This window comes from Anticarsia gemmatalis, chromosome 20 (genome assembly GCF_050436995.1).
Source record: "Anticarsia gemmatalis isolate Benzon Research Colony breed Stoneville strain chromosome 20, ilAntGemm2 primary, whole genome shotgun sequence".
NCBI classification, from domain to species: Eukaryota; Metazoa; Arthropoda; class Insecta; order Lepidoptera; family Erebidae; genus Anticarsia; species Anticarsia gemmatalis.
The window spans coordinates 3,896,985-3,921,650 of record NC_134764.1 but is presented as its reverse complement, the minus strand read 5'-3'; the positions used below and the strand labels follow the sequence as shown (position 1 = coordinate 3,921,650).

Sequence of the window (24,666 nt, the reverse complement as noted above, 5' to 3'; positions counted from 1 at the left end):
CTCTATAATCTACATAGCATCATCCTTAAAAAGAATTATAACTGAGTAATTATTTCTAGATATGGATTTTATGTATATCTCGTCCTAATGTATTCTGTTTTTAATTAGTTAAGTGGGTACCTATTATTTAATTACAAAGTCTGTTAGAAAATCAGTCTCAAAGCCCGCATATCCCGAGAGATTAACAGTAGTTTGTTTTGTTAATTTATAGGTCAAGGTTTAATTCTTCTAAGAGGCGTTCCTCATCACGTCGTTATCATTCCACTGGAGTTCCAATCTCACCTGCTATTACGGAACTGACATGAATTCAACACTTAAGTGCAAGAACAGTGGGTGGCTATTTTAGTTAGTATTGTGTAGTCCACATTGCTGTAAGAATTCTAAGAGGCGCGGGATTGCTTTCGAGTGATGACAAATCAAAGCGCCTACTAATAAAGTCGTGTCATTATCGCACTTCGTAACAATGCTATCCGAATTTTACAGGCACAAGGATAATATATGTATTGCTCATTTGCTCTTCGGTTTGTGAGTTAAAAATATTTTTCATGAAACATGTTTAGGCCATGAAATCCAAGGCACAAGTAAAACCTCCCCCTGTAGGTAATTTTCTTTCATACAATGCTTGAATGTTTTAAAGCGCGTCTTTAACATGAAAACGTCATTATTTCAGGCTCAGCTAAGTATATTCAGGCAACCACTTTGTTACCATTGCTGTGATTTCAAAGTAATATTGAACATGGTCATTTTATGATAATAATTCAAGAGCCTTCCTATGTTAATTGTACTGAATCTATAAATAAGTTGAATTAATGATTGAAACAAAAAAATTCATCAGCACGTGCCTTATGTGCAAAAAATAACTGAGATATAATGTCAAGTATCGAGCAAGTCAAACAGAATGGCTGAGAATGGTTTTGTGTGTAATGAAAACGTATAACGGTAATGGATCGCTGGTTAAACAAGGTCCTAATAAGACTTAGTATAATAAATACGTTAGTCCTAATCCTGCACCAAAAACATAGGATTTTCCATCTACTAGGACAAAAACATAGGATTTAACATTATTTCTCAGCAGCAATATAATATTGATTGCCTCTGTGGCGCAGTGGTTTAGGTCACCACGCCGATACCACCACTGCGTCGGGAGGTCGTGGATTCCCACACGGATCAATTTGTACGATCCACAAATAATTGTTTCCGGTCTGGTTGTACTTTGTGTCCGTTGTTTGCAAAAAAAATAGGTTATTTACGACAAAAACGGTTTATTATCATTAAATATTGGAAAATTTTATGTGAGAGGCGAAGCCGTACCTTAAATCAATTCATACAGGCATAAGCTTAATGAAGTTGGAACTGATTGACTGTTCCACTATCAGTAACCAAGCACAATTTTTTAAAGAAAATTACGTTTGGGCTTTCGCCATTCATTTACCATACACTAATGTTCCAGAAAACGTTTATTATGATATTCAAATTTATTTTGAAGTGAGGTGTACATCTGTATAATTAACCAGTTGCCTGCCTCTTGACATAGTTGGCTGGTGATGTCAATTGTCAACAGCTGCTGGCAAAACACCTGAGAGTACAGATGTGTCAAGACATCTTTATCATTTAATTAATAAAAAAACAATACTCGCTGTTAAAAGTAGGCCTAAAACTCCTTCACACTCTTCGGTAAATTCAATCATGGAGATTGAACGATTAAAAATATCTCGACAAAATTATTCATCGTACATTCAGACTCGGGTCATCTATACTAATATTATAAAGCTGAAGAGTTTGTTTGTTTGTTTGAACGTGCTAATCTCAGGAACTACTGGTCCGATTTCATAAAATTCTTTCAGTGTTAGATAGCCCATTTATCGAGGAAGGTTATAGGCTATATATAATCACGCTACGATTAATAGGAGCAGAGTACCAGTAAAAAATGTTGCATAAACGGGGAAAATTATGCCCCATTCTCTCTTATGTGACGCAAGCGAAGGTGCGCGGGTCAGCTAGTTTCGCTATAAATGGCGAAAGTAAATATATCATATTATCAATAGCTTTTCTGACCCAGTATAATAAATCCTTACCTGTTATTAAATACTTTACACTTTATTAACTTATGTTTTTGAATTGAGCGGTTCAGTAATTTTCCTTAAAGAACTCATAGGTAAATGCAGTAAAAATGGACCGGGTGGACCTACAGAACGTAATTAGTATGTCCAGCGTTATCAATGAAATGGTCCACATCTGAAACATTACGGTCTACAAAACTAGATAAATTATCGTCATTGATATGAATGTTGCTTAGCGCTGCATTTTTGTCACGTCTGAGTTCGAGAGACAGCCGCGCGTGCCTCGCTATGCGCTCATTATCTAAACTGGTGATAAAATCTATATATTCGGTGAGATATTACGATGAAGATCGAAGCTTCGGGTTTATTTGCCTGGCTCCATGTGAACTTGAAAGATGTGGCGGCGGACGAGTTTGGTGGTCTTAATAGTGCTCAACAGTCATGTAAGTATTTTCTTTTAATTACTTTATCAATACAAACTGTTGTGTTTCGTGATGCTGATCTTAGACGGTGTTTTTGTTAGACTTATTAATTTCTACATAAGAAAATATTTTATTATTAGCTACGTATTGTAAAAATAGGGAAAAGTGGGACGTTAAAATTCTGCGTTAGGTCTGCATGGGAGCTGAAGCAAGAAAAACTTAAAACACTTCTTATATTTAATTTTTTAATACCAGCTTCGACCGAGACCCTTAAGTTACCAGAAACCTTGTATTAATTAAAGGATTCCTTAACTGACTTTTTCAGATATCATCACAACCAATAACAGAAGACAGTCACAATGAGCGGCCGACACGTCAGCTGGACTTCGGGGAGTGTTGTCCTTGCGCGGAGGTTGGCAACACTGAGCTACGCAGTGATGGATACAAGGAGCCTATGGCCGCCGGTACTGAGGGCGTGTTCGCTGCTGCGCGGGACGTGGACGACTGTCCGTGTCGGTTTCGTGACGCTGATCCCCAGGGAGCATCATCAGTCTTCTTTCCAACTGCAATGCGTGCTGCTGGCTCTTTCTTAAGGTATGTAATTATGTATTCTAGCCTTAACTGTCCTTCGAATGGGCACAGGAACAGGGCACATAAGAGCATGAAAGTTTTCATTGACATCTAAATACTAACTAACTTCTGCCCCCAGCTCCAACCGAAGAAGAGTCAAAAATGTGTTTTCTCCTTAAATACCTATTACTTTCATTAAGTACTCGTGTTCTGCATTACACCACTGATATTTCAAACGTGCATAATAATTATAACCGAAAAAAAATGGGTATGACGTCTTCATACCCATTTTTTTTATAAATAAGATAATACCTTTTCAACGATAAAAATTACACTCACTTTTGGAATGCTTTCCAGGTTTCATACAATCCCTTGCTTTGTCTTTTCAGGCCAAGCGATAAAAAAGAAGAACTGAAGCCAATATTTAACCCAGAGGTAGACCTAGCGTCGTCGGTGCTGCAAACATTACGCGAAGCAACGGACGAGGAGTATGAAGACGCTCTTGCAAGGGATGCTGCCAAGAGTGCGGCGAAGGCTGCCGAAAGTATCCTGTTTGGAGACGCAACCCCCGAGGAAAGTGCTAACATAGTTACTATTGTAGTTAATCCAAAGGTTTCTGATGATTATGATGACGTCATACCTCAGGCGTCCCACATACAAAAAGCGCGGTGTATTCATCCAATGCCAACCGCTAGAGCTAGTCTTGATAGGCCGCGTGTGGCACCAAAATCGAATTTAATCATACATAAACACAGATTGCCCAAAGTTAGACATTCAAAGCTCTTGCACAGAAATTTATATGAGATGGATAGTGGGGTAGGTGCTAGCAACGTGCATGAGCAAAGAGTTCCAATCGACGAAGACGTAAATGACTCGAGGAGTCATTCTTCATCAATGAAAGCCAAAACTACGACGAAAAGTGCTTCAAATATTAACCCACTGGATGATTGTGATAGAAACAAAGTCCCTGAATTACGATCTGCGTCCGTATTAGACAAATTAAAGGACTTTGACTTGAGTAGATCTTCGCTACTTCAGACTATACGTGATAAGTTTCCTAGTCCGTTAACACGTATACCGAAGTTCAGATCTGGATCTCTGCTAAAAGACAATACAATGAACAACAATGAAGATCTCAGTCATCAACCTTCTACAATTTATGAAGAATCGGCAAAAAGAGTTCCCAATCTACTTCTAGGAGGTTTAAAGCATAAAGCTCCATCCCTCAGTTTGCCAAACCTATTAAATTTGAAAGATGTCGAGCTAGTGCCCTTAAAAGAGTTAATTAACAAACACACGGCAAGGACTACAGATACAAATGACGATCAAAAACTAATATGGACATCTAAACCGCTTGATAATTCTGGCGTTACAACTATGAGAGAAGTTGATGATTCTGAAACTTTTAATATTATTGAAAGTGACATGAATGACCCAGAAGGTAGTCCTAGTCTCATAAATATACAGGTGAACCCTAAGGATACTGCAAGCTTTGACGAGAACTGTGAAGAAAGCGGGTCAGATCCAGAGGTTGATTTCAACGAAAAAGAAAACGATTTGAACTCGATGCAGGGACAAGTTACTGAAGACGATTGCGAAGAGGGCGCTTCGGAGAATAACGACACGAATTTTAAGGAAGCTGATACGAGTATTCTCTCTGCTGATGATAATCCTGAGACATCCACCAATGATGACTGTGACGAAGGAGCATCAGAATTCGTGTTTGATACAAAACCTAAAGAATCGGTTACGGACGTGAATGAAACGGAAGATATATCACTCAACAAACAAGCTAATGGACAAAGTTCAGAAGATACCGACTGTGTAAATGACGAGAATAAAGATCATTTAGTGACAGATTCAAGTAACAACAGTAATGGCGTTCAAGAAGAAGTATTTAGACAAAATGAAGATGAAAATGTAGAAGCCGGAAATGTGGGTGATGTGGGTCCAAGTAAAATTGGAGATCAAGAAAACCAGATTATTGACAGTTCTCAAGATATCGATAAAAGACCCAAACTGTTTGATGCTTTACCTGTGGATAAAACTTTGACAACGATCAAAGAACATATTGCGAAGAAAATAGAAGACTTAAAGAATTTTAAGACCAATGTCAAAAATCTTAACATATTTAATAGTGAAACCGCAAGTAATGATGTTGAAAGCAAACATGACTCTGAAGCTAAAAGTGTAAGCGAAGATTCAGATTGTCAGAACGAAGCTTCTGAACATATATCAACGCAGTTATCTAGTGATAATTTGGAAGAATTTGTCACAACATTAAAACCAGACTTTATTGAAAATAATTTGGAAGATGTCATAACAACTGCAAAACCGGATCTAACTAACGATAACGCAAAGGATGCTAGTGAAATAAGTTTACAAGATTTGCAAAATATGTCAGATTCCATGCTGCAACAAGAAGTGGAACGGGAACGTGAGTCAAAAATATTAGAGTGCGATAAATCTGCTGCTGAGAGCATATCCGAAAACAACAGAAACTATGCCGATTTTCTGGTTTCCGATCAACCCGCAGAAGAAAAGATTGGGTGTGTAGAGAAAAACGCCAATCTAGACAATGTTCAGTTGAAAAATGTTGAAGAGCAAGCGTGTAAATCTGACTTTGGGTTACAAAAAACTGTATCGGAAACAGACTCAAATTTCGAAGCTAGTGGTGTTGTAAACCAAATTGCCGAGCCTAGTGTAACTCTTGGATCACAGCCTATTTTGGAACCATCACCAAATCACTTAAATCCTTTAACAAAGCCACTTTCAGGTCTGAGCGACGTTTTGAAACTCCCTCGTCTTGAGCCTTTACCTTCACTCGACGATATCAAAGTAAAACTCACGACTATGTTTGATAAGAGCAATAGAGATACTGAAGATATTACGCCATCGGAAACAAAGCCAGGATCACAGACATTAGATCTATTTAAACCTGTGATGGCAACAGATGCGAGTACATCTAGTTTTCTATCAAGACTCCCACCTTCAAAGATACTAAAAGATGTGAATCTTGACTTTATGGATTTAAAATCTCGATCGTCTAAACAACCCGCTCTACCTACGCTTGGACTACCCTCATACAGAACCAAGTTGTCTTCACCAAAAAATTTAAGTTTAAATCCGATAAAATTGCGACCTACTCTTCAAGATAAAGGTAGTAACCTCGGTAAAACCATTGAAGGAAAAAGCAATATCTGGAAATCAGACAAAACAAACATTCGTAAGAATCAGAAGGCTCACAGTAGAGTGTCATCAGATATCCCCAGACCCAGATTAAAGGAAACCAGGAAACCATTAATGGATTCACCACTTCAGGCAACAAACGACTTTCATTCAAGATTGTTGAACACACGCAAAGCGATAGAATCTAGATTTAGAGAAGTGGTAGACAATATTGATATATTCCGAAATCCTATTAAAAATCCGTCTTATATTTTAGAAAATATTTCGAGACACCATGGGAGAAATAACGATAGAATAACAATGGCTCCCCGGAAGCCTCCGTCACAAAAGCGAGTAAATATGAACTCACGTTCAAATAAAGAACAACAAAGGAAGCTTAGAATGCCAGCGGCTGCAAGCGTGCCAGTTCCAAAAACTGTTAAAGTGCCTGAATTAAAAACCACGTCAGTTAATTCATCCCCGTTAAATCTGCGAACTGCACCTATTATAAAACCAATTACTAGTAATACAGGACCCTCGCAACAGATAGAAAGTTCTCGAAGCTTAGGAAATCCGACCGCTTTACAAAACTCTAATTTAATTTTAGGGAAAAAACTGAATCAAAAGAAAGAGAGTACAATAAAAGTTTCGTTTGCTACATCGCCTCGACCCGTAATACAATCTGGAGATAAATTCAAAGACTCTACGCCACGTTCGACAAGAAATAAAGAAGATCTTGGAAAATCTAGGCCCGGAAAATTATATGAACGGCAGAATGAATCTCCTAGTGAAGCAAGACATTTAAAAATTTCAGCATCAAGTCCCAACCGCGAGAATAGACTGAGGTATTCATCGCCAATCAATGAAAAATCAAATACTAGAATGATCATAGATTTTGGCACAAAATCTTTACAAACGCGGCCTATTCTTCATGAAAGTCCACTTTTAACAAAATTTAGAGAGGCAGTAGAAACTAAATTAAACAATGGGCATATCCAGCCTTTAAAATTGGCTAATACACAGTCTGTCGGAAGGAGTCAGTCGATTGCTAAGGAATTGACAGACAATATGTCTAATAATAATTTAAAACTTGATATGGCGCGTGCGCCTTCAGAAACTTCGGTAATTGTTCATGAGCAAGCGCTAAAAGAAAATGTTCCCTATAAATGTAAGATGGTTTGTACTCATGAATAGTAAGAACACTTTTAAAATTATAAAAGTTACAAGCAATGGTACGACTTAATGTATGCTTTATTTTGTAGGTCTAAATAAATGTAAATAAACCTAATTTATATTATGATAAGTTAAATATTTTGTACGTATTTTTTTACTGAAATTGTGAACGAATAATAAAAAAAATTACAATATTCTGATTTTTACTTACCCTTTTAAAGAGAACAATCACTAACTACAAGGTTACAAGAGTGGTCTCACCATACGAATTATTTATTGTTGAGAACGAGACTGAAAATCTACACTTGTTTTTTGTAGAACATCATTTTTTGGAAAACCGACGGATCTCAACTTCGGGAAAGTGCTCTGTAAACGAAAATGTCGTGATGTAAACATTTCGATGTCAACGCAGGATTAAGATATTGACACAGCTTTACCTCATAACTCATGTATGAGATGTAAATACATAGTTTAACAAAGGTAAACCAACAAAATTATGGATTCAATTTCTCTTTTTGTTCGTTCGTGTGTAATACCATGGCCACTTTTATGCATTTTTGGAGAAGATCAGAAATTCATGTGTTCATTTTCAGATCAGATTCTGCGTATTGATATGTTGTATAAGTCTTAGATACGTTGCGATGAAATCACAAACTTTATGAAAAAACTGATTTCTCTTGCAACTAATTGCTTATCTTTTTACGATTCCCGCGTAACTTTACAGATTTCTGATTTTTTTCTGGTAAGTCGCTTTACGGCCTTTAATCATAAAGTATTTGCATAACATACACGCAATATGGCAAGTTAGAAGAAAATTGTTTTTAAATTTTTAGGATGATTAACATAATCGATAAACATTATTTAAATTAAGTGTTAACAGGTGTAATATACTAAAAAAATATCTCGATCTCTATCTACCTAATTAAGTATTTGCATTGTCAGATACAGCGAAGGTGTATTTCGTTCATTACTACTTATGAAATAAAGGGAGAATTATTATATATTTTTTTCAAACATGATGTACATACATACAATGACAATTCTTTGTTGAATTTGGATGTTCAATATATATACGGTGTTGTGATCATTTTTCCACTCCGTCGCGAGTAGCAGGTGCTTGCCTTGCCTTGCCAAGATTTGTTGTGTATTGGTGCACAATGATGTCCTACCATATAGCGGTAATAGCATCTTTGGTCTGGCAGATAGCAGCAGAGTATGCTGGTAAGAAAATTTTCATGTTTTATTATTTAAAGAACGGTATTTTTTAAACCCTTCGACGATCCGGAATTTAGGCTGTATTTATAAGTTGATGGTAAAATTATAACCACAGAAGTAGCGTTTTGTACTTAAATTCTTCCTGCATACTTACCTACATCTTTCAACCTAACAGGCCCTAGGTTATTCTCCAAAAAAACTGTCCTTGGTCTTTGACTTAACTGTTTTTTGTCTTTGATTGTTTAAGAGTGTGTTTTTCAGACAAGCCATGTGCGGCCAGGGCAGTGGCAAACCGATCAGTACTATGCGTTTGTACTACTGACTACTGTGATACCGTCATAAGAGAGACGCCTACTACCGCCTCGTACTATACTTATGTATCATCTGAGGTATAGTCACATTTTTTTTGTATTTGATGAGACTTATACAGTGCTAACAAACGTTTACCGAACTCAAAATACCCTTACTTTTCAGGCTGGACTTCGATTTAAAAAATCTTCTGGGGAACTTCAAAGTGCTGCAGATGGTAAATATTCTAATTAATAAATTGAATGTGGCGTACATTAAATTCATATAAGTAATACAAAATTAAGACGCGGTTATTACTTAATACTAAAAGGATTTAATTGATAGTTAGCCGACGCCTGTTACAACTCAGACATTCTGTAACCCTGATTCCTAAATTCGTCAGAAAAAAATTGGACCAATATCTCAGAAACAGTAGTTCAACATTTTATCAACTAACTATGACTTGCTTTCAGGATCAGTGTCGAATAATAGTCTAGAGATAGATCCGTCGACCACATATCAAACGATCGAAGGTTTCGGCGGCGCCGTCACCGACGCTGCCAGCATCACTTGGAAGAACTTGACGGATGCCACACTTATGCAGCATTTGATTGAGTAATGCTTTGTTTTATTAGGACTATTTTTTCTTTATTTATTTAAAGGCCTTTGTTAGTCCTATTACTATTTATCTACTATTACTTTTGTTGCAATAGTGGGACATATTATCTTAATTGCTTGACATCTTCGTAGATACAAAATGTCCCTATTACTGGTGTTTTAAACGTAAACAGCGACACGTAGCCTGTAATCATTTAACTTGCTTAGTGTTCATTTGTTTTTGAAGCATCGTATTTGCATTGTTTTCACACTATGCTCCATTCTCGTATCAATAAATTACTAGAGACCGTAACGTGAACTATCTTTTGCAGCTCTTACTGCGGCGACTCAGGCATTCAATACAACTTGCTGCGCGTGCCCATCGGTGGCGCGGATTTCTCCACACGCCCTTACGCGTACAATGAACTACCTGAAAATGATATCACATTAAGTAACTTCACCTTGGCTCCTGAAGATTATGATTATAAGGTACAATACACTCTTTATAATCTAACTTATGTATTTGCTGCTTAGTTGATCTCCTATATGATCTGAGAGCACAAAGCGGGTGCAGCATTTACAGGTTGGTTAAACTGACACTATAGATATTTCCTTTTAAAAAAAACTCACTATCAATGAAGAAACTGGTAAGCCTGGTTCTTGTTACAGGCTGTATTTCTTACATATCGCGCAATATCTTTATAATTTCTGTTAGGTCTGTAAGACGAAAAATATTGAAAACTTATGTTCCCGCTTCGTATTATTTTCTAGATCCCCATGATTCAGGCGTGTCAGAAGGTTTCAAGTGCACGTATTGACGTGATTGGGTCGACCTGGTCCCCGCCGCCGTGGATGAAGACCAACAACAACTTCACCGGGTACAGCCGCCTCAAGAAGGAATATCTACAAGCCTACGCCGACTACCATTACAAGTACTTCATCTTTTGTCATTTTGCATACATATTTAATATTACGCTTATTATACCCGACGGTGTAAGCAGAGAGGTGTATAAAATACACCAACGTTTTGCAATTTCCAGGGTTAATCTCATTTAATAGGGGGCGAGCCTATCGCCATTTACCGGGTAGGATACCAAACTCCGGCCTACTATTAGGAGATATTCTAATATTGATAAGAAAAGACCAATAATTCATTGCCCGTCGGTATCGTTTTTCAGTACCGTATAAATGGCCTTGATATCCGTGTGTTTGTCATTTACAAGCATATAAAACACTTGTCAGTATATAATGTTAAATTATACTAAGTCTACAGTTTTTCACCTGTTTTTTTTTGGTAATTAGTGACGCACGCATAAATTTTGCTCTAATTGAATGGTTTTCGATTGTTTTCTCCAACGAATACCTACATTACCTATCATTTCATTTGAATTATATCCTTCTGAATCAAACCGATCGTGACTTTGCTCAATAAGGTTTATGCGATATTATTTATTATTCCTAGATAGAATTTAAGAATGTTACTTATAGATCTAACTTATTTAATGTTATTATTCTAGGTTTATAGAACACTACGCAGCGGCAGGCGTCCCGGTATGGGGTATAACGACCACAAATGAGCCCCTCGACGCCACACTGGACTACATCAACATCAACAATCTTGGATGGACGATTGATTACATGGTACCTGGAACTACTCATATTTCTTATGATATCTTTTGTTTGAATCGTCCATAATTTACTGTAATTAATGTTTATATTTTTTTTTGTTTAATCAGGGTGAATGGATCGCAAATAATTTAGGTCCAACTCTCCGTAACTCTACCTTCAAAGATGTGAAAATAATAGCTGGCGACGATCAAAGTTACACTGTTCCTCTCTATTGGAACTCGGTGAGGAAATTTATAATTCATACGTAGGTTATGGTTGAGGAGAACGGAAGCTTAACCAATACATTCCTTTACTCTCTCCAACACGATTACTCTGACATACAAAATCCGACTTCAAACGAACAGTTTTTTTGCATTTTTTAAAATATCTCAAAAAATGTTTAAATTAGATAAGTTTTACCACATATAGACCGCCAATACCCAAACAATAAAAAAAACATCAAAATCAGACTACGCAATAAAAAGGTACTTTAAAAATACAGACGACTCGACCCGCAGTTGGCCAGCGTGGTGGACTCGAGGCCTTACCTCTGCCTCATCCCGGGAGGACACTCTTGCCAAGCAGAAGGGACATTAAGGGGCTAAATTTATGGACGCATTAAAAACCATTACCTTACATGCAAGAGCATATTGAGCTCTTTTATTGTCAACTTGTTTCATTGCAGCTTGTGTCGAGGTATCCTGACACGTTGCCATACCTGGATGGAGTGGCGGTACACTTCTACATGAACCAATATGTTCCGCTTTCGTTACTTACACAATCTATGGTGGAATATCCAGACAAGTTTGTCATATCTACTGAAGCTTGTGCAGGTAAGGAAACTGGAAAATATGGTCAAAAGTGACTCGGCAAAAAAGTTGTACTACGAAATTTAAGCTACACCCAATTCCAACGGAATTAAACAAATATTATGTTTAACCAAGCTGAAAGTCTTAAGACTTGCCTTGGTACTGAAATTTCCTTAATAGACTAGACAGACACTGAAACTATAAATAGCCAATGGTTAATATAAGAGGAAACTTGAAAACTTAAGGGACGACTCTCTTTATTCGTAACTCAGTAAATACTTACCTACCCGTTTTCTATTTTTTTGTGAAGATATTGCAAACAATGTGAAGTTCGTGGTTTTTTTGTGTGATTATTTCGTAATTCCAAGGTTCGGACGCCTTGCAATGGAACCACTATACCTACTTATTGTGCTGCTTAATTTTAATATGAGATTCTATAAAGACCTTTACAGTAGTTGTACATTGTATATCAGGCTCTTTATACCCTTACAACAGAATATTGTATAATTATATTACGCCTGTTCTGATATTCTAGGTGCGCAGGTAACAGACACAATATCAGTCGACTTAGGATCATGGCCGAGAGCTGAACTGTACTTTAATGATATTATTCAGGTAATTTACCAAACTATATTCTAAATATTTTATTTGAAATACAATTTCTTAGCAATTTTTCTTTAATATACATAGATAGATGTAGCTTCTATCGCTATTATCCAGCTGTTATCACATTCTAGAACCTGAAAAACAACGTGATCGGATGGATAGACTGGAATATGGCGCTAAACACCGAAGGAGGTCCCAACTGGCTGAAGTCTAGCGTGGATGCGCCGGTCATCATCAACGCTGAGGCTGGGGAGTTTTACAAACAGCCCATGTTCTACGCCATGGGGCATTTCTCTAAATTCGTACCTAGGAACTCAAAAAGAATCAAAATGAATGAAACTACAAATACTAACATACAAACTCTGGCTTTCCTAACTCCTGAAAACACGATCGTCGTAGTGATATACAATTCGTTAGTATAACTTTTAGCTACAAATCCAATAGATTGCATAGTCTTCCTTTTTGAGATTTGGTATTAAAAGATGTTTATATTTTTCAGCGGTGCAAGTGACACGGTGAAAATCCGTTTAGGAGGAAAAGAAGCCGCGTTATCAATTGAAGCCAAATCATTCACCACCTTCGAGATGCTGAAAGAGTAAACGGACATTGTTAAACCATAATTTTTCTTCGTCTTTAATTAAGATTTTGGTTGTGTTTTTTATTCGAGGTTTCTTTATTGTTGATTTCCTCGATATCTCTTTTGTTATGTTAATATTTTCAGTGACAAATAAAAGCTCTACCCGCATCCATAACCCAAACCGCACTTGGCCTGCGTGGTGGACTCAAAGCCTAAGGGTCTCAGCACACATATGGGATCGGAAAGGGATCGTCACCGTATCGCCTCGAGCCGTTCAGAATGGTTTGTATTAAACTCCCTACTGCAACGCACACTAATCGGAATAATAACGTAATCGCCTCGCCTCGGAACAGGCTCCGAACTTGAATTCCCGCGCTTACGGCTCATCGTTCCCGCGCTTACGTTTCTCCGTCCCCGCGCTTACGTCTCTCCGTACCCGAGCTCACATCTATTCGTCCACCCTTTCCCCTCCCGCGACTTGCCTGCTAAAGACGCCGCCATTCGCAAGGAGTATTTCATTCGTGTTGCGCGTATGTTTTATTTAAAATTTTAAGTTCGATTCAAACACAAAATAACGATGCAAAGGGAGAAACTTATTGAAGAAGTGAGAAAATATCCATAAGCGAGGCGTAAGCGCGGTGTCGCCTAGCCGTAGCCGAGTTGACGTACAGGCGCTGCTGATACGCTTTCGTTACGTGCATACGGTAGGTTGACGCCTGGTTGACAGCGAGGCGAAAGGCGTTACGGTTACGATCCCTTTCCGATCCCATATGTGTGCTGAGACCCTTACTCCTCCCTCATTCCGGAACAGCAAAGACCTAGCCCAGGGCCTTGCCCAGCAGTGGGGCATTAATGGGCTTCATATATTTTTATTTTATTTAAATAAAAACTCCAAATATTACTATTAACTTTATTTATTCCAGATATTCGTTTAACTGGTATTACAGTAAATCATTGGCAAGTTTTTTTTAAAATAACAAACTAATCTGCCAACAGACAAATATATTTTGCTAAGAATTTATTTCCTCTTAAGGCCGAAGCCATAGAGAGCTTTGATCATATTTTCCCTACAGTTATCTTCTAAAATATTTCTTAAATGCATTTCTTTGTAAAATCTCTTCATCGCAGCGTTAATTTTAATATTAATGCTAAAATGCTTTATTTTGGTAACTTAGAGTTAGTGTCACGTCTCACGGATAAGTGCCTGATAGCGTAATTGATAGATAAAAAAACAATCTGCCAATTTTCTACCCATTAATAAGCTTACTGATACTTATCCATGAGAGGTTAAACCAACCTTCAATATTTCTATTTCTAATATCTACTAAATTCAGTCATAATTTATTTGTTGCTCATAGGTTAGTTTCAGAGCAATATGTACATTAAGACAGAAGGTTATTGTTCACAAGAGTGAATTGTTCAAGGCAGCCACTCGGCGTCGTCCTTCAGTGAGTGGACTCTGTTGCCGGGAGCCTCGGTCAGGTCCTCCTTGCTGCTCGCTACCTTGTGGTACACGTTCTTGCCAGCCTCTACTACGTACTCCACACCATCAGCTGAAACGATTAAGAATTTGTTAAGTTTAATTTGCACGTAAGTAAATGTTGGTCAGTCCGGTCTTTCAAATGTGGATATTGGGAATATGATTCATTATCTACGGAGATAAAATTTATCAACGTTCTATAGAGTTTCTTGAATGAATAAATGAAACTATACTAAATGTTGATGTATGTCTTAATATGTCTAGGTTCCTGTCTCTTAGTTAAACCTTAAAATACTTATGAGAATTCCTCCTGTAGGCAACGTATATTGTATATTGTACAATAAATCAACCAAATTGATACTAACCAATAGCGCCTCCAGTTTTCCTCACTGCCTCTCCGATGTTGTGTGATGAGAAGGTCTCGGGATGAATGTTGATGTTCACGCCCTGAGTGGTACCGTTGATGTGTTGGGGACAGTTGTTCTGAGAGATGATGGACAGGTCGAATGGATCGACGCCGAAAGACGACAGCTTGTTGCGCATCTAGAAACACAAAAGTTTTAGGAAATTTGCTTCAGGTACTAGGTCCTAAAAATTATTTAATAAAACTCCTCTAAACGCTATTTCGAGCTATACCAAACGGCTCTTTCCCCGTTTTCAAATCATTCAGTGCGACAGTACGTATTGTTATGTCGTTTTAATCATAGAATTCGTGTTCAAGTATTAACTTAATTAAAACTTTCATACAAAAACCTTTGCAAGTGATTGAAAATTATTTGGTTATCAAGAATAAAGTACATTAAAGTACTATTAACATTTGTAACTATAAAACTGCGATCACGTAATGTAAATTATTACGTCATGCTCTACAGTTCTACTCTACACTACATACATGAATACTCATAAAAGTAGATCTTTTTCTTGAGGAACGGCTAGTGTAATAATTATGCTCACCTTGTCAAGGTACATCCTGTCCAGCTCCTTAGTCCTGGAGAGGATGGTGGCAGAGCGACGGTGAGCGAAGGCGAGCTTCTGGCAGGTGAAGACGACGGCATGGCTTGTGTAGTCAGTCATCAGAACTGTGTAGCTTGCTGAACCGGCAACGCCTAGGAGAAAAAAAATCATTTAGAATACTTAATACCGTTAAAGATAGAAGTGGAACAAAAAATGTGTTTCCGAAAACGGCATTAGTCTAATAAAAAGTTACATTAAGGGTTGCGTTTCTCAGAGGCAGCATTATTTTTAATATGCTGAGGGGGTCAACCGAAGCTTAAACTCAAGAGTTTTGCGGCCGGGGTGGTGACTCCACAAACTTTAACTTAAGCTTCTACTGACCCCTGAAATTTGTGTTTTCTAAAAAACGCAAACTACGGCGTAAAAATAATTACATTATAATGGACTACATAGCATTGAAAAATACATCATATTGATATGCTTATGAGTTTAATGCGCTATACCTGCGATAGGCCATAGTCGTCCTGGAGCCCTAGTATTTCATAGCCAAAGTGTGCTACAATTTAATCAATTCTATCTAACGAATAGTCAGCATACGTATCGAAGACAAAGATGAAGCATTTGAATCATTAATGGGTAATACCGGAAGGGCTTCCTTTAAAATTAAAGCGGTCGCCGACCTCGCTCGGACCAAGACAAACAGGACATCACCTATTGACTTAACGCTATAAACTTTGGACTGGTTTCAATATTTTAAATTTTGTCTGTTATATTAACCGACTTTTATACAAAGGTGGTGAAACCAGTTGTGGATCGGGTACTTATCTCTCTTAACCGTGATTCATACCACAATTAAAGTACACTTACTAAGTGGGAACCTGATCTTCATGCGGGCGGGCACGGCGGGGTCTGGGACAGTCAACACTCCTTTGTATCTGTGAAGAATAACCGGTCAGTTACTTCAATACGTAAAAACTGCTGTTCCAGTGAACAGATTAACTATATTCCGTAATAAAGACCAAACCGAAGGAAATATTAATATCTATGGACGTTGTTTTACGATGTAAGCATCCGTTTCCTGATTTGATGGTCCATAATACTTAAATTATAATTATCAGATTTATTAATTTCAACGTAACTTGTACGTGTAATATTTTTTTTCGTTACAAATACTTTGATGGCAACAACAAATCGACATTGTATGAAGTGACTCATACTGCTATTTAGTCTTGATGGAGTATTTTTTTTTATATTCATACTTATGACTATTCACTCATTTTAAACTTAACTCAGAGTATAGTAGGTACTACTATAGTAGTACTACAAACATGAATTTTGTCACAATAGCAAATTGTCGATACGTCGCATATAATAATAGGTCGTATGACGTTTCGACGATACTTATGACATTTATAACTATTAGAAGCGGTACCGTATGTAATTCCCCATAAAAGTCTGATCTGAAAACCCCTTACAAAATAATTCGAAACACATTCTTCTCTGACTGCCTCTGCAGCGCAGGGTTTGATTCCCCGGTCGGACGAAGTGCTAAACGCAGGTGTATTTCATAAAACGCTGCCTGCACTTTCGGCCTTTGGGTATAACATTCGTTATGTTAAATGCGTATGTATGTGTTCTAATCTCACCTGTAGTCATGTTTGAGTGGAGTGAGTCCAAGTATGAAGTGTTGAGACAGCTGCTCAAGCTCGTACTTGCCGGGCTCGTCGGTCTTGGTGAAGTTGTACGTGATGCAGTGTGAGGCTGTCGACGTCTTCTGGATTACGTACCAGACACCTAACAACTGTAACAACAAATATACAATGTTAGACAGACTCATTAGTGATCCCCCCGTGCTGAACGATTCAATTTCATATAGATTTTATTTATTAACCCTCTTTTACACACTATAAACCTATTTTAGTTAAAAAAAATCTATAATATGTTTTCTCTTTTTCATTTCGCTAAGGAGTGAAAGAAATAAAACTGTTTATATGCCTTTCATAGTTTCATGTTTTTTTTATGAATAAGAGGGTTTATCTTTAGCTGGTTTATTTATTTGCTAGTAGTTTCATGTTGATTTTATCAATTAGGAAGGAGCTATAGTAAGTGTAGTACATGTGTACGAGACAAACACCGGACGTTTCAATAGGAAATTACATGCAAAAATGCAAATGTGTTCCTTGCTCCAACGGTAGCGTTACAATAAAATCTCTTGCTATACAATACTACTCACAATACAAATAAACCACGAACGAGGTGTTGCGTTGCTACCGTCTTAGTAGAAGGGTTAGATACAGGGTGACTTCTTTTTTAAGATAATAGTATAGGTAAAAATGTCGTAAGACAAGTTTTACGAATACCCTGGAGGGCCGGATTACATTTTTTCTAATATAAAAGCTAAAACCTATTGTTGTCTAAGCAATAAAAAACGAAAGCCTTAATCCCACCTATGTCACTGTCAGCTTACAATTTCGTTACGCAACAAAAATCTCTAAATAAATCTTTGAACGAAGATGATTAATAAGGATTCTTTAGTTGAGCCTTTCTATTTTGTTTTCTTACTTCATACTTCAGTTAGGATTATTTAATACGATATGTGTAGTGTTATTTCCTGAGAATATACCTTAACTAGTGGTAATTGGTCCATTATTCAGTATTCGACAGTGCAAGGGTTAATAGGATATCAATCAATGATTAAGATACCAGTGGACTTTAATCCAAGAGTTTACTGCATCCAATTGAGTGTAAAATTACGGAAAGGCACAGATTGATGTTTAACAGTTAAACAAAGATGTTTTGTAGTATGTCGTGCACAAACATATCAGCGAAAGCGACGATGAGTCATATGTTATCGGAAGATGACGGCTGGGTCATATTCCTTCACCGCGTAATATCAAGTTGACAATACCGTATCACGACCAATACATTCACAAGACTAATATTTACGTAACCTACAAACAAGACGATGTTTATAGCATAACATACATACGCTATAAAAGACATTTAAACGCGGCAAAGACTCAAGATACACTGTATCTTTGATGATGTTTTTTTTTTTATAGGAAACTCCAGCACCTCTTAGCACAGGTACCACAAACAAAAAAGCTTTTTTTTAATAACACGCATGAAAAAGTTATCACATATCTCATTTGCTTTTGTATAGCATTGTTTTTGTTTGATTTTCAAGGTGTTTTTTACCGTAATATAAACAAGGTCTCATCAGTAATTAGCTGTGTGTTAAAATATCAATTATCTACATTATTCTGTATGTGGGCATATAGAGTTCATTGTTAGATAAGTTCTACGGGGTGTAACGCTGTCAACAAACTGTAACACATGACAATTTAATGTAAGGCTACATAATCTGCCAGTGAATATTATCAGATCTCCATTGTGCGGTGATGAATGCACACCTGTCCTCCAGCTCCTATACAAAACCTTTGCAGTTTTTTTTTACTCTAAATATACCCAAATCGATGAATGGCCTATTCACTTTTCACGTTCAACAAACCGACAAGAAAAAAACATAAAAAAAATCAGAGATTGTTCAATGCTCCACTTTAGAATACTGTTACCGCCTCCACAACAAATTATTAAACGGTCGCTTGTAACGCTTTAAACGCAGATTTTTGACGTTATTAATATTAAAATTTCATTGAAATATTTGTGCCTTACATTACGTAGCATGCATTATTTGATACAATTTATATAAACTTGACCAATGATACGATCCCGATTGACTTAAAAAATATTTAAAAAACAATGTTTTCAGTTACCCTGTTCATTTCAAAGCCTGGCATGGGCTCGACGACGGGACAGGCGCCCAGGTGGTAGGTATGCCCGAAGGCACCCGCGACCAACACCATCAACAAACCGAACGATGTTAGACTCATGATTGCAGCACAATAACTTAGGAAATAACTGTAAAACACGCGAGCAGCTCGACGGTTCGCCGGCGACTGACCTCCGTGCAGCCGAGTATACGTTATAAACAAACTAGACTCTTCTGACCTTTTGATGTCGCGCAACTGTTCTACAGAAACCAATTTTCTTAGAAATGTGTTGATCGAATTCATTCTTAAACTCAAAGCAAATTGACACAATGATATATGAGGAAATGACTCGGTGTATCAATAATACTGACAATGATCATGTGTAATGCTATTAACCATCCCTCGACATGATGCAGTATTTTGGTCGATTCTAAGTATTTCTGAGCAGACTCAGGTCTATAAGGCATTAAGAAAATTGAACCAAATGTTAATAACGTAACTAAAATGTAGGATTTTAGTTTGGGCGGCCTGCATCTTAGCCTTAATTTCAATTGGAGAGGTTGAGGTTTGATGGAGGAATAGAATACTCCAGTATTTTTTTATTGAGCCTCCTTTACCTACAAGATCTGCTTATAAGCAAACGTACTATTTTATTATACGTTCTTATTTATGTTCAATTGTGGATCCAAATCTATCGATCGGTGTATGTTTATTTTGGTAATGATAATGGATCTCAACAAAAACAAAGATTGTGTTATACGCAGATACTTTTTATCTTATAAACAACGAAAACACAATTATTTTGTCATCAGTACTCAATTTTGATCATTTCATACAAAGGGTATGTTCTTTAAATTATTTTCTATGTAGCTGCGTATCTAAATTGTTTTCAGGATACTTTGTTACACTAACTTAACAACATAGACTTACTAGTATTTTCATATTATTTTGACATACGTCATACGTATCATTGTTTATACAAAATTTCCCCAAACACTGATAAATTAAAACAAAACATAGGACCGTCTTGCAAACTTAATACCTAATACCATTTTCACAATGTGAGGAGCCTGCAAACTGGCTACATCGCGGCTCTGCTAACTGGAATTTGGAGGAAAACCAAATAGGCCATTGCTTTCCTGACATATAAGATCGAGATCTACCACTATTACAAATATTATGGAATACTATTGAGCACATTAGCCTTGAAAGTCTAGAATAAAAAAGACAGATATGCAAATATTTATACATAGCTCTCTCAGGTTCTCGAATGTTATGTAGTACACAGTACCTATGCTGGCTGACTGACGCATATACTGGCGTTAGCAAGGTATGGATTCAGGTACTATTTTTAAAAGGCTCGACATTAAGTCAATTAAGAAGTGCAAATATAACGTCTTACTAAGTAGAAGTGCTAAAAGATGCGAAAGTGTGTTTGTTTAATTATTTCTTTGTTCCACTTTCACAGCTTAACGGTTTAAGTATTTTAAAGCAAGTTCAATTTTGTTTTGTATAGAATATAAGTACGTGCTAATTATGGGCAATTATATCCTACATTATTATAAATATCGGCCATTTGCAAAGGCTTAAGGCATCAAATTTAATGTGCGGTTATTAATTAATCATTATAATTAAACAGACTTCATTGTTTTCGTGTTTACCTCATTTACGTAATTGTCTTACTCATATAGGTATCCATCTTGTAATGAATCATGCGTAACAACGGTTCTGTGTGCATTTGTCATGCTTCCCTGTTTAAGATAACGTATAGGAGGTTCTCGAAAACCAATCCTTCAGCCAGTATGTCTACTGTAATTTAACAGAAAATGAATAATTACGCCATACTTTGTGTGTTAATATTACCACAATTCCATTTATTCTGAGAATTGGTTCATATTAGAGCAAAAAAACAAATAAACATTTGAAAAAATTCGAATACATGAGGGTCTTATCGATAGCCACTGAAGTCCTTGAACACCCTGATAATTACAGCTAAGCGTTTTACATTCTATACCAATAGGTCATTACTACCAATTAAAAAATATTTGATCTAGGGTCTAAAGTCTTAGTTTAGTTTAAAGCTTAGTTAGTTATAGAAACTTTACGTCAACCTACTCGTAGAATATTATAGTTCAATTATTGTAGTAAAAGATAACCCTTTGTCCCTGTTATCAGGTCAAATCGTATCTGCGTCGTCTATTAGCTATTATTGTCATTCTATTCCGATTTGCCTAATCACAAATACACTTTTCATAATATACTTACTGTATTTGGATGGAGTGACCCTACACTAGTATGAACGACTTATTTTCCTTTTTGCCCCTTAATGTCCTACTGCTGGGCAAGGGTCTCTTTTATAACATAAATATAAACTAAACCATCGGAAGACCAAGAAAATAGTATTTTACGTATGTAGCTACTAAAGCTGTAACTTTTGCATTTTAGTTTTAAGGGCTTCAGCAGCTCATCTCATTATAATAAAGTAATTTAAGCCTAAATATACATAGTTGTTTTCTTTTTTTTATATGAGTGTTTCTCAGAACATGTTTTAATTGTAGGTGTTCCCAGTATTAGATTAGAAACTTACTTAATTCGGTGAATACATTATGGTACAAAGTTCCACAGAGATAATTCATAAGCAAAACATTGATAGAGATAAATAATAGCTTATTCTTGTTGCTTCTATCTAAGGGTCTTTGTATATTCTTATAGAAATAATAATAATAAATAATAAATTTTGTTCATTTGCGTTATAAAAATAAATACCTACTATGTATGTCAAACAACATAGCGACAGAACCTAATAAGTAGCATCCCTGAGAGTGTTGTTCTTCTGAGTTCTTCAAAACAGTTCTTAAAGGGTTGTAAATTCCCCAACTCTTATTAAGCGAGGGACTCAAGGCATATCCCATCCTCATTCGGGAAGGACACCGTTCTAAACCATTTGGACTGTAATTGGTTCTTAAATATTTTTTTATTTTTATTTTACTGTGCGTCAGTTAAAGACTCACGCATGAACGATCATTGTTGAACAGGTTTTATTAGTGGTAATTCTATTTACCGACGTATGAGTCAGCAAGAAGCCGTAGTTTAGTAGGGCAACCACGTCAACTTTACAGTGACTAACGTACGTCGTGCAAGAAAAAATGTTTAGGAAGCACGCTTGTTATTATAATAATAACACTGCACAACAAAATTACAACTTTTGTCTGATGAATGACTTTTATCACGTGATGTTTACTGATTTGATGTCACTGATTCTAAAAATACCCTCATTTTTTTTGTAACAGCTCTTGTTTACGTGTTATAGCTTTCACTTAAAATTTGCTGTTTTATAGTGTTAATTTGCTGATAATTATTTTTTTTTAAGTTTTCTCAGTGTAATTTGATATGGCATCGTCAAAACGAAGTTGTGTGAATAATCCGAATCATTTTTGTTTCATTTGCGGAGAATATATATTTAAAGAATACCGTTTAAACGCGACAGCGTTCGTAAAAAAAGCTTACATGAACTACTTTGGTCACCCACTGGATATGAAAAATTAGCCTTGGGTTCCACAAAAGGTATGTAAAATATGCGTTGAGTTTCTACGTTTGTGGACAAATGAGAAAAGAAATAAATTTAGGTACGAAACCGCTATGATCTGGAATGAACCCCAGAACCACTTTGACGACTGTTATTTTTGTTTGGTAAACATAACTGGCATAAACAAAAAAAATCGAGCCAAGTGGGAATATCCTTGCATAAGGTCGGCATATAGACGTGTTTTGAGTCCTAAGGTATCACCTGAACCTCAAGCTGATGCATCACAGGAGGAACCAATGGATTTTGAGGTAGAAAATGACAGTAGTGATGATTTTGATTGTGACCTGGGTAGCAGGCATTTTTGACGGGCCACAGATAAGATCGTTAATAAAGGACTCAAATTTTAGAGACAATATGACAGAGATTGAGAAAAAGGCATGGGATGAGTTTGTTTGGCTTGTTAAAAATTTTTTGGGGAATAAAAAAAGTTCTGACTATCCTCAACACGTCGAACAACTAATGAGTCACTTTCAAGAAGTTGGATGTAACATGAGCATTAAGTTACACTTTCTTTACAACCACCTGGACTATTTTCCCGCCAATCTTGGAGATCTAAGTGAAGAACAGGGCGAGAGATTTCATCAAGATCTTCGTACGATGGAGGAACGCTATCAAGGCTACTGGAACTCACACATGATGGCTGACTATTGTTGGAGCATTCAGAATAGCTCCATGCCTTCAGCTTCAAAAAGAAAATCAAGTAAAAGAAATTTTTTTTCAACTTAAGATCTAAATAAAATAGGATTAACTTTAAATATATAGCGTTTTATTAACAAAGACCCACATGTAATATTTTTTTAACTAGAGCTGATACGAAAATTTCAGTTGAAGATTTGAAATTGTCATAAAAAATTGGACTAATATCATGTAACATAACCCAATCATCAGAAATGCTGTTGTGCAGTGTAATCATTCAGAGAAGTAAGAAAATGATTCACGGGTCAAATTCTTAAGTTTATTATATTTTAAAACTGACACGCTTTTGTCTTATGGAACGTTACTCGTTTGTTTTGTAAGTTTAATAAATACCTTCACGCAGTTTCCCCTATATTTACTCAAATAAAGTAATAGAAGATGTTGACAAGAGCATCTATACTAATATTATCTATACTATATAATATATAATATAATATATAATATTGTTAGAGGAAGAAAAAGAAATGCCATATGTATTAGAGGAAATAAATAAATGTGACGTTGGTCACGTGACCGAGTCCATAAAAGGGCTGCGAGCTCATTCTGAGCTCTCTTTTCCATAGGATTCACTAGCTAAGGGGTACCTCTGCCCGTTTGAATGGTCACGCTGTATTTTTCTCATTATTTATTTGTCTGTAATTGATTTTTGAAGTGATTCAGTTTGTATGTGTAAAGAGCTTGTTAATTTGCTAAAGATTGTGACTTATAGTAAAACTGTTCTATGTGTTTAGTATTTTCTTTTATTTGCTTCCACTTCTGGTTATCCTAAAATCAGAAGTGGGATACACCATACGCCTTCTATTCCGCTCTGACCATTGAATACGGCAGTTTGACATTTCTTTTGACATTTTCGGTTATGAGATTTTACAAAAGCGTATTTTATTGTTATAAATACGGATTACGTGAGTTATTGAGCTACATGTAAGTATCGTGTACTTCAGTGAGATCTGGTGAGTGTTCCAAACTTATTCTTGTGCACAACATTGCTATTGAAGCTAATTGTCCTAAACTTTCGCTTGCTTGGTTATAAAGAAAAATGTTGTAAATATGCCCAATAGCGGTTGTGAAAGCAGGAGCCGCCCTG

The 24,666-nt window shown here is 36.5% G+C and overlaps 3 protein-coding genes across 3 annotated transcripts; 2 read left to right on the top strand and 1 right to left on the bottom strand.

Annotated features, from left to right (window-relative positions):
- Positions 1–2,390: 2,390 nt before the first annotated feature.
- On the top strand, positions 2,391–7,581 carry LOC142981428 (uncharacterized). The gene is made up of 3 exons (XM_076127342.1): positions 2,391–2,503; positions 2,808–3,076; positions 3,442–7,581. Exons 1-3 carry the CDS (start codon positions 2,456–2,458, stop codon positions 7,412–7,414), a joined length of 4,290 nt encoding a protein of 1,429 aa, XP_075983457.1. The 5' UTR covers positions 2,391–2,455; the 3' UTR covers positions 7,415–7,581.
- Positions 7,582–8,423: 842 nt separating this feature from the next.
- On the top strand, positions 8,424–14,015 carry LOC142981876 (lysosomal acid glucosylceramidase-like). Its single transcript, XM_076128016.1, has 12 exons — positions 8,424–8,614; positions 8,870–8,997; positions 9,083–9,134; positions 9,370–9,511; positions 9,826–9,982; positions 10,265–10,425; positions 11,011–11,134; positions 11,230–11,343; positions 11,787–11,934; positions 12,446–12,525; positions 12,648–12,928; positions 13,016–14,015. The coding sequence occupies exons 1-12, from the start codon at positions 8,551–8,553 to the stop codon at positions 13,113–13,115; spliced, it is 1,551 nt and encodes a 516-aa protein (XP_075984131.1). The 5' UTR covers positions 8,424–8,550; the 3' UTR covers positions 13,116–14,015.
- Positions 13,990–19,501, bottom strand: LOC142981429 (apolipoprotein D-like). The gene is made up of 6 exons (XM_076127343.1): positions 19,304–19,501; positions 17,174–17,328; positions 16,395–16,462; positions 15,528–15,679; positions 14,939–15,116; positions 13,990–14,646 (listed from the first exon to the last, which is right to left on the bottom strand). The coding sequence occupies exons 1-6, from the start codon at positions 19,418–19,420 to the stop codon at positions 14,513–14,515; spliced, it is 804 nt and encodes a 267-aa protein (XP_075983458.1). The 5' UTR covers positions 19,421–19,501; the 3' UTR covers positions 13,990–14,512.
- Between the last annotated feature and the right edge of the window lie 5,165 nt (positions 19,502–24,666).

Bases quoted from the DNA above. Each gene is read 5' to 3' on its own strand.
- LOC142981428 (XM_076127342.1), top strand. From the start codon at position 2,456: ATGTGGCGGCGGACGAGTTTGGTGGTCTTAATAGTGCTCAACAGTCAT. The intron at 2,504-2,807 runs GTAAGTATTTTC...TGACTTTTTCAG, and splicing joins TAATAGTGCTCAACAGTCAT to ATATCATCACAACCAATAAC. The intron at 3,077-3,441 runs GTATGTAATTAT...TTGTCTTTTCAG, and splicing joins GCTGCTGGCTCTTTCTTAAG to GCCAAGCGATAAAAAAGAAG.
- LOC142981876 (XM_076128016.1), top strand. From the start codon at position 8,551: ATGATGTCCTACCATATAGCGGTAATAGCATCTTTGGTCTGGCAGATA. The intron at 11,135-11,229 runs GTACCTGGAACT...TTGTTTAATCAG, and splicing joins GATGGACGATTGATTACATG to GGTGAATGGATCGCAAATAA. The intron at 12,929-13,015 runs GTTAGTATAACT...TATATTTTTCAG, and splicing joins GTCGTAGTGATATACAATTC to CGGTGCAAGTGACACGGTGA.
- LOC142981429 (XM_076127343.1), bottom strand. From the start codon at position 19,420: ATGAGTCTAACATCGTTCGGTTTGTTGATGGTGTTGGTCGCGGGTGCC. The intron at 16,463-17,173 runs GTGAGATTAGAA...TATTCTTCACAG, and splicing joins CCACTCAAACATGACTACAG to ATACAAAGGAGTGTTGACTG. The intron at 15,680-16,394 runs GTAAGTGTACTT...TTTTTCTCCTAG, and splicing joins GAAGATCAGGTTCCCACTTA to GCGTTGCCGGTTCAGCAAGC.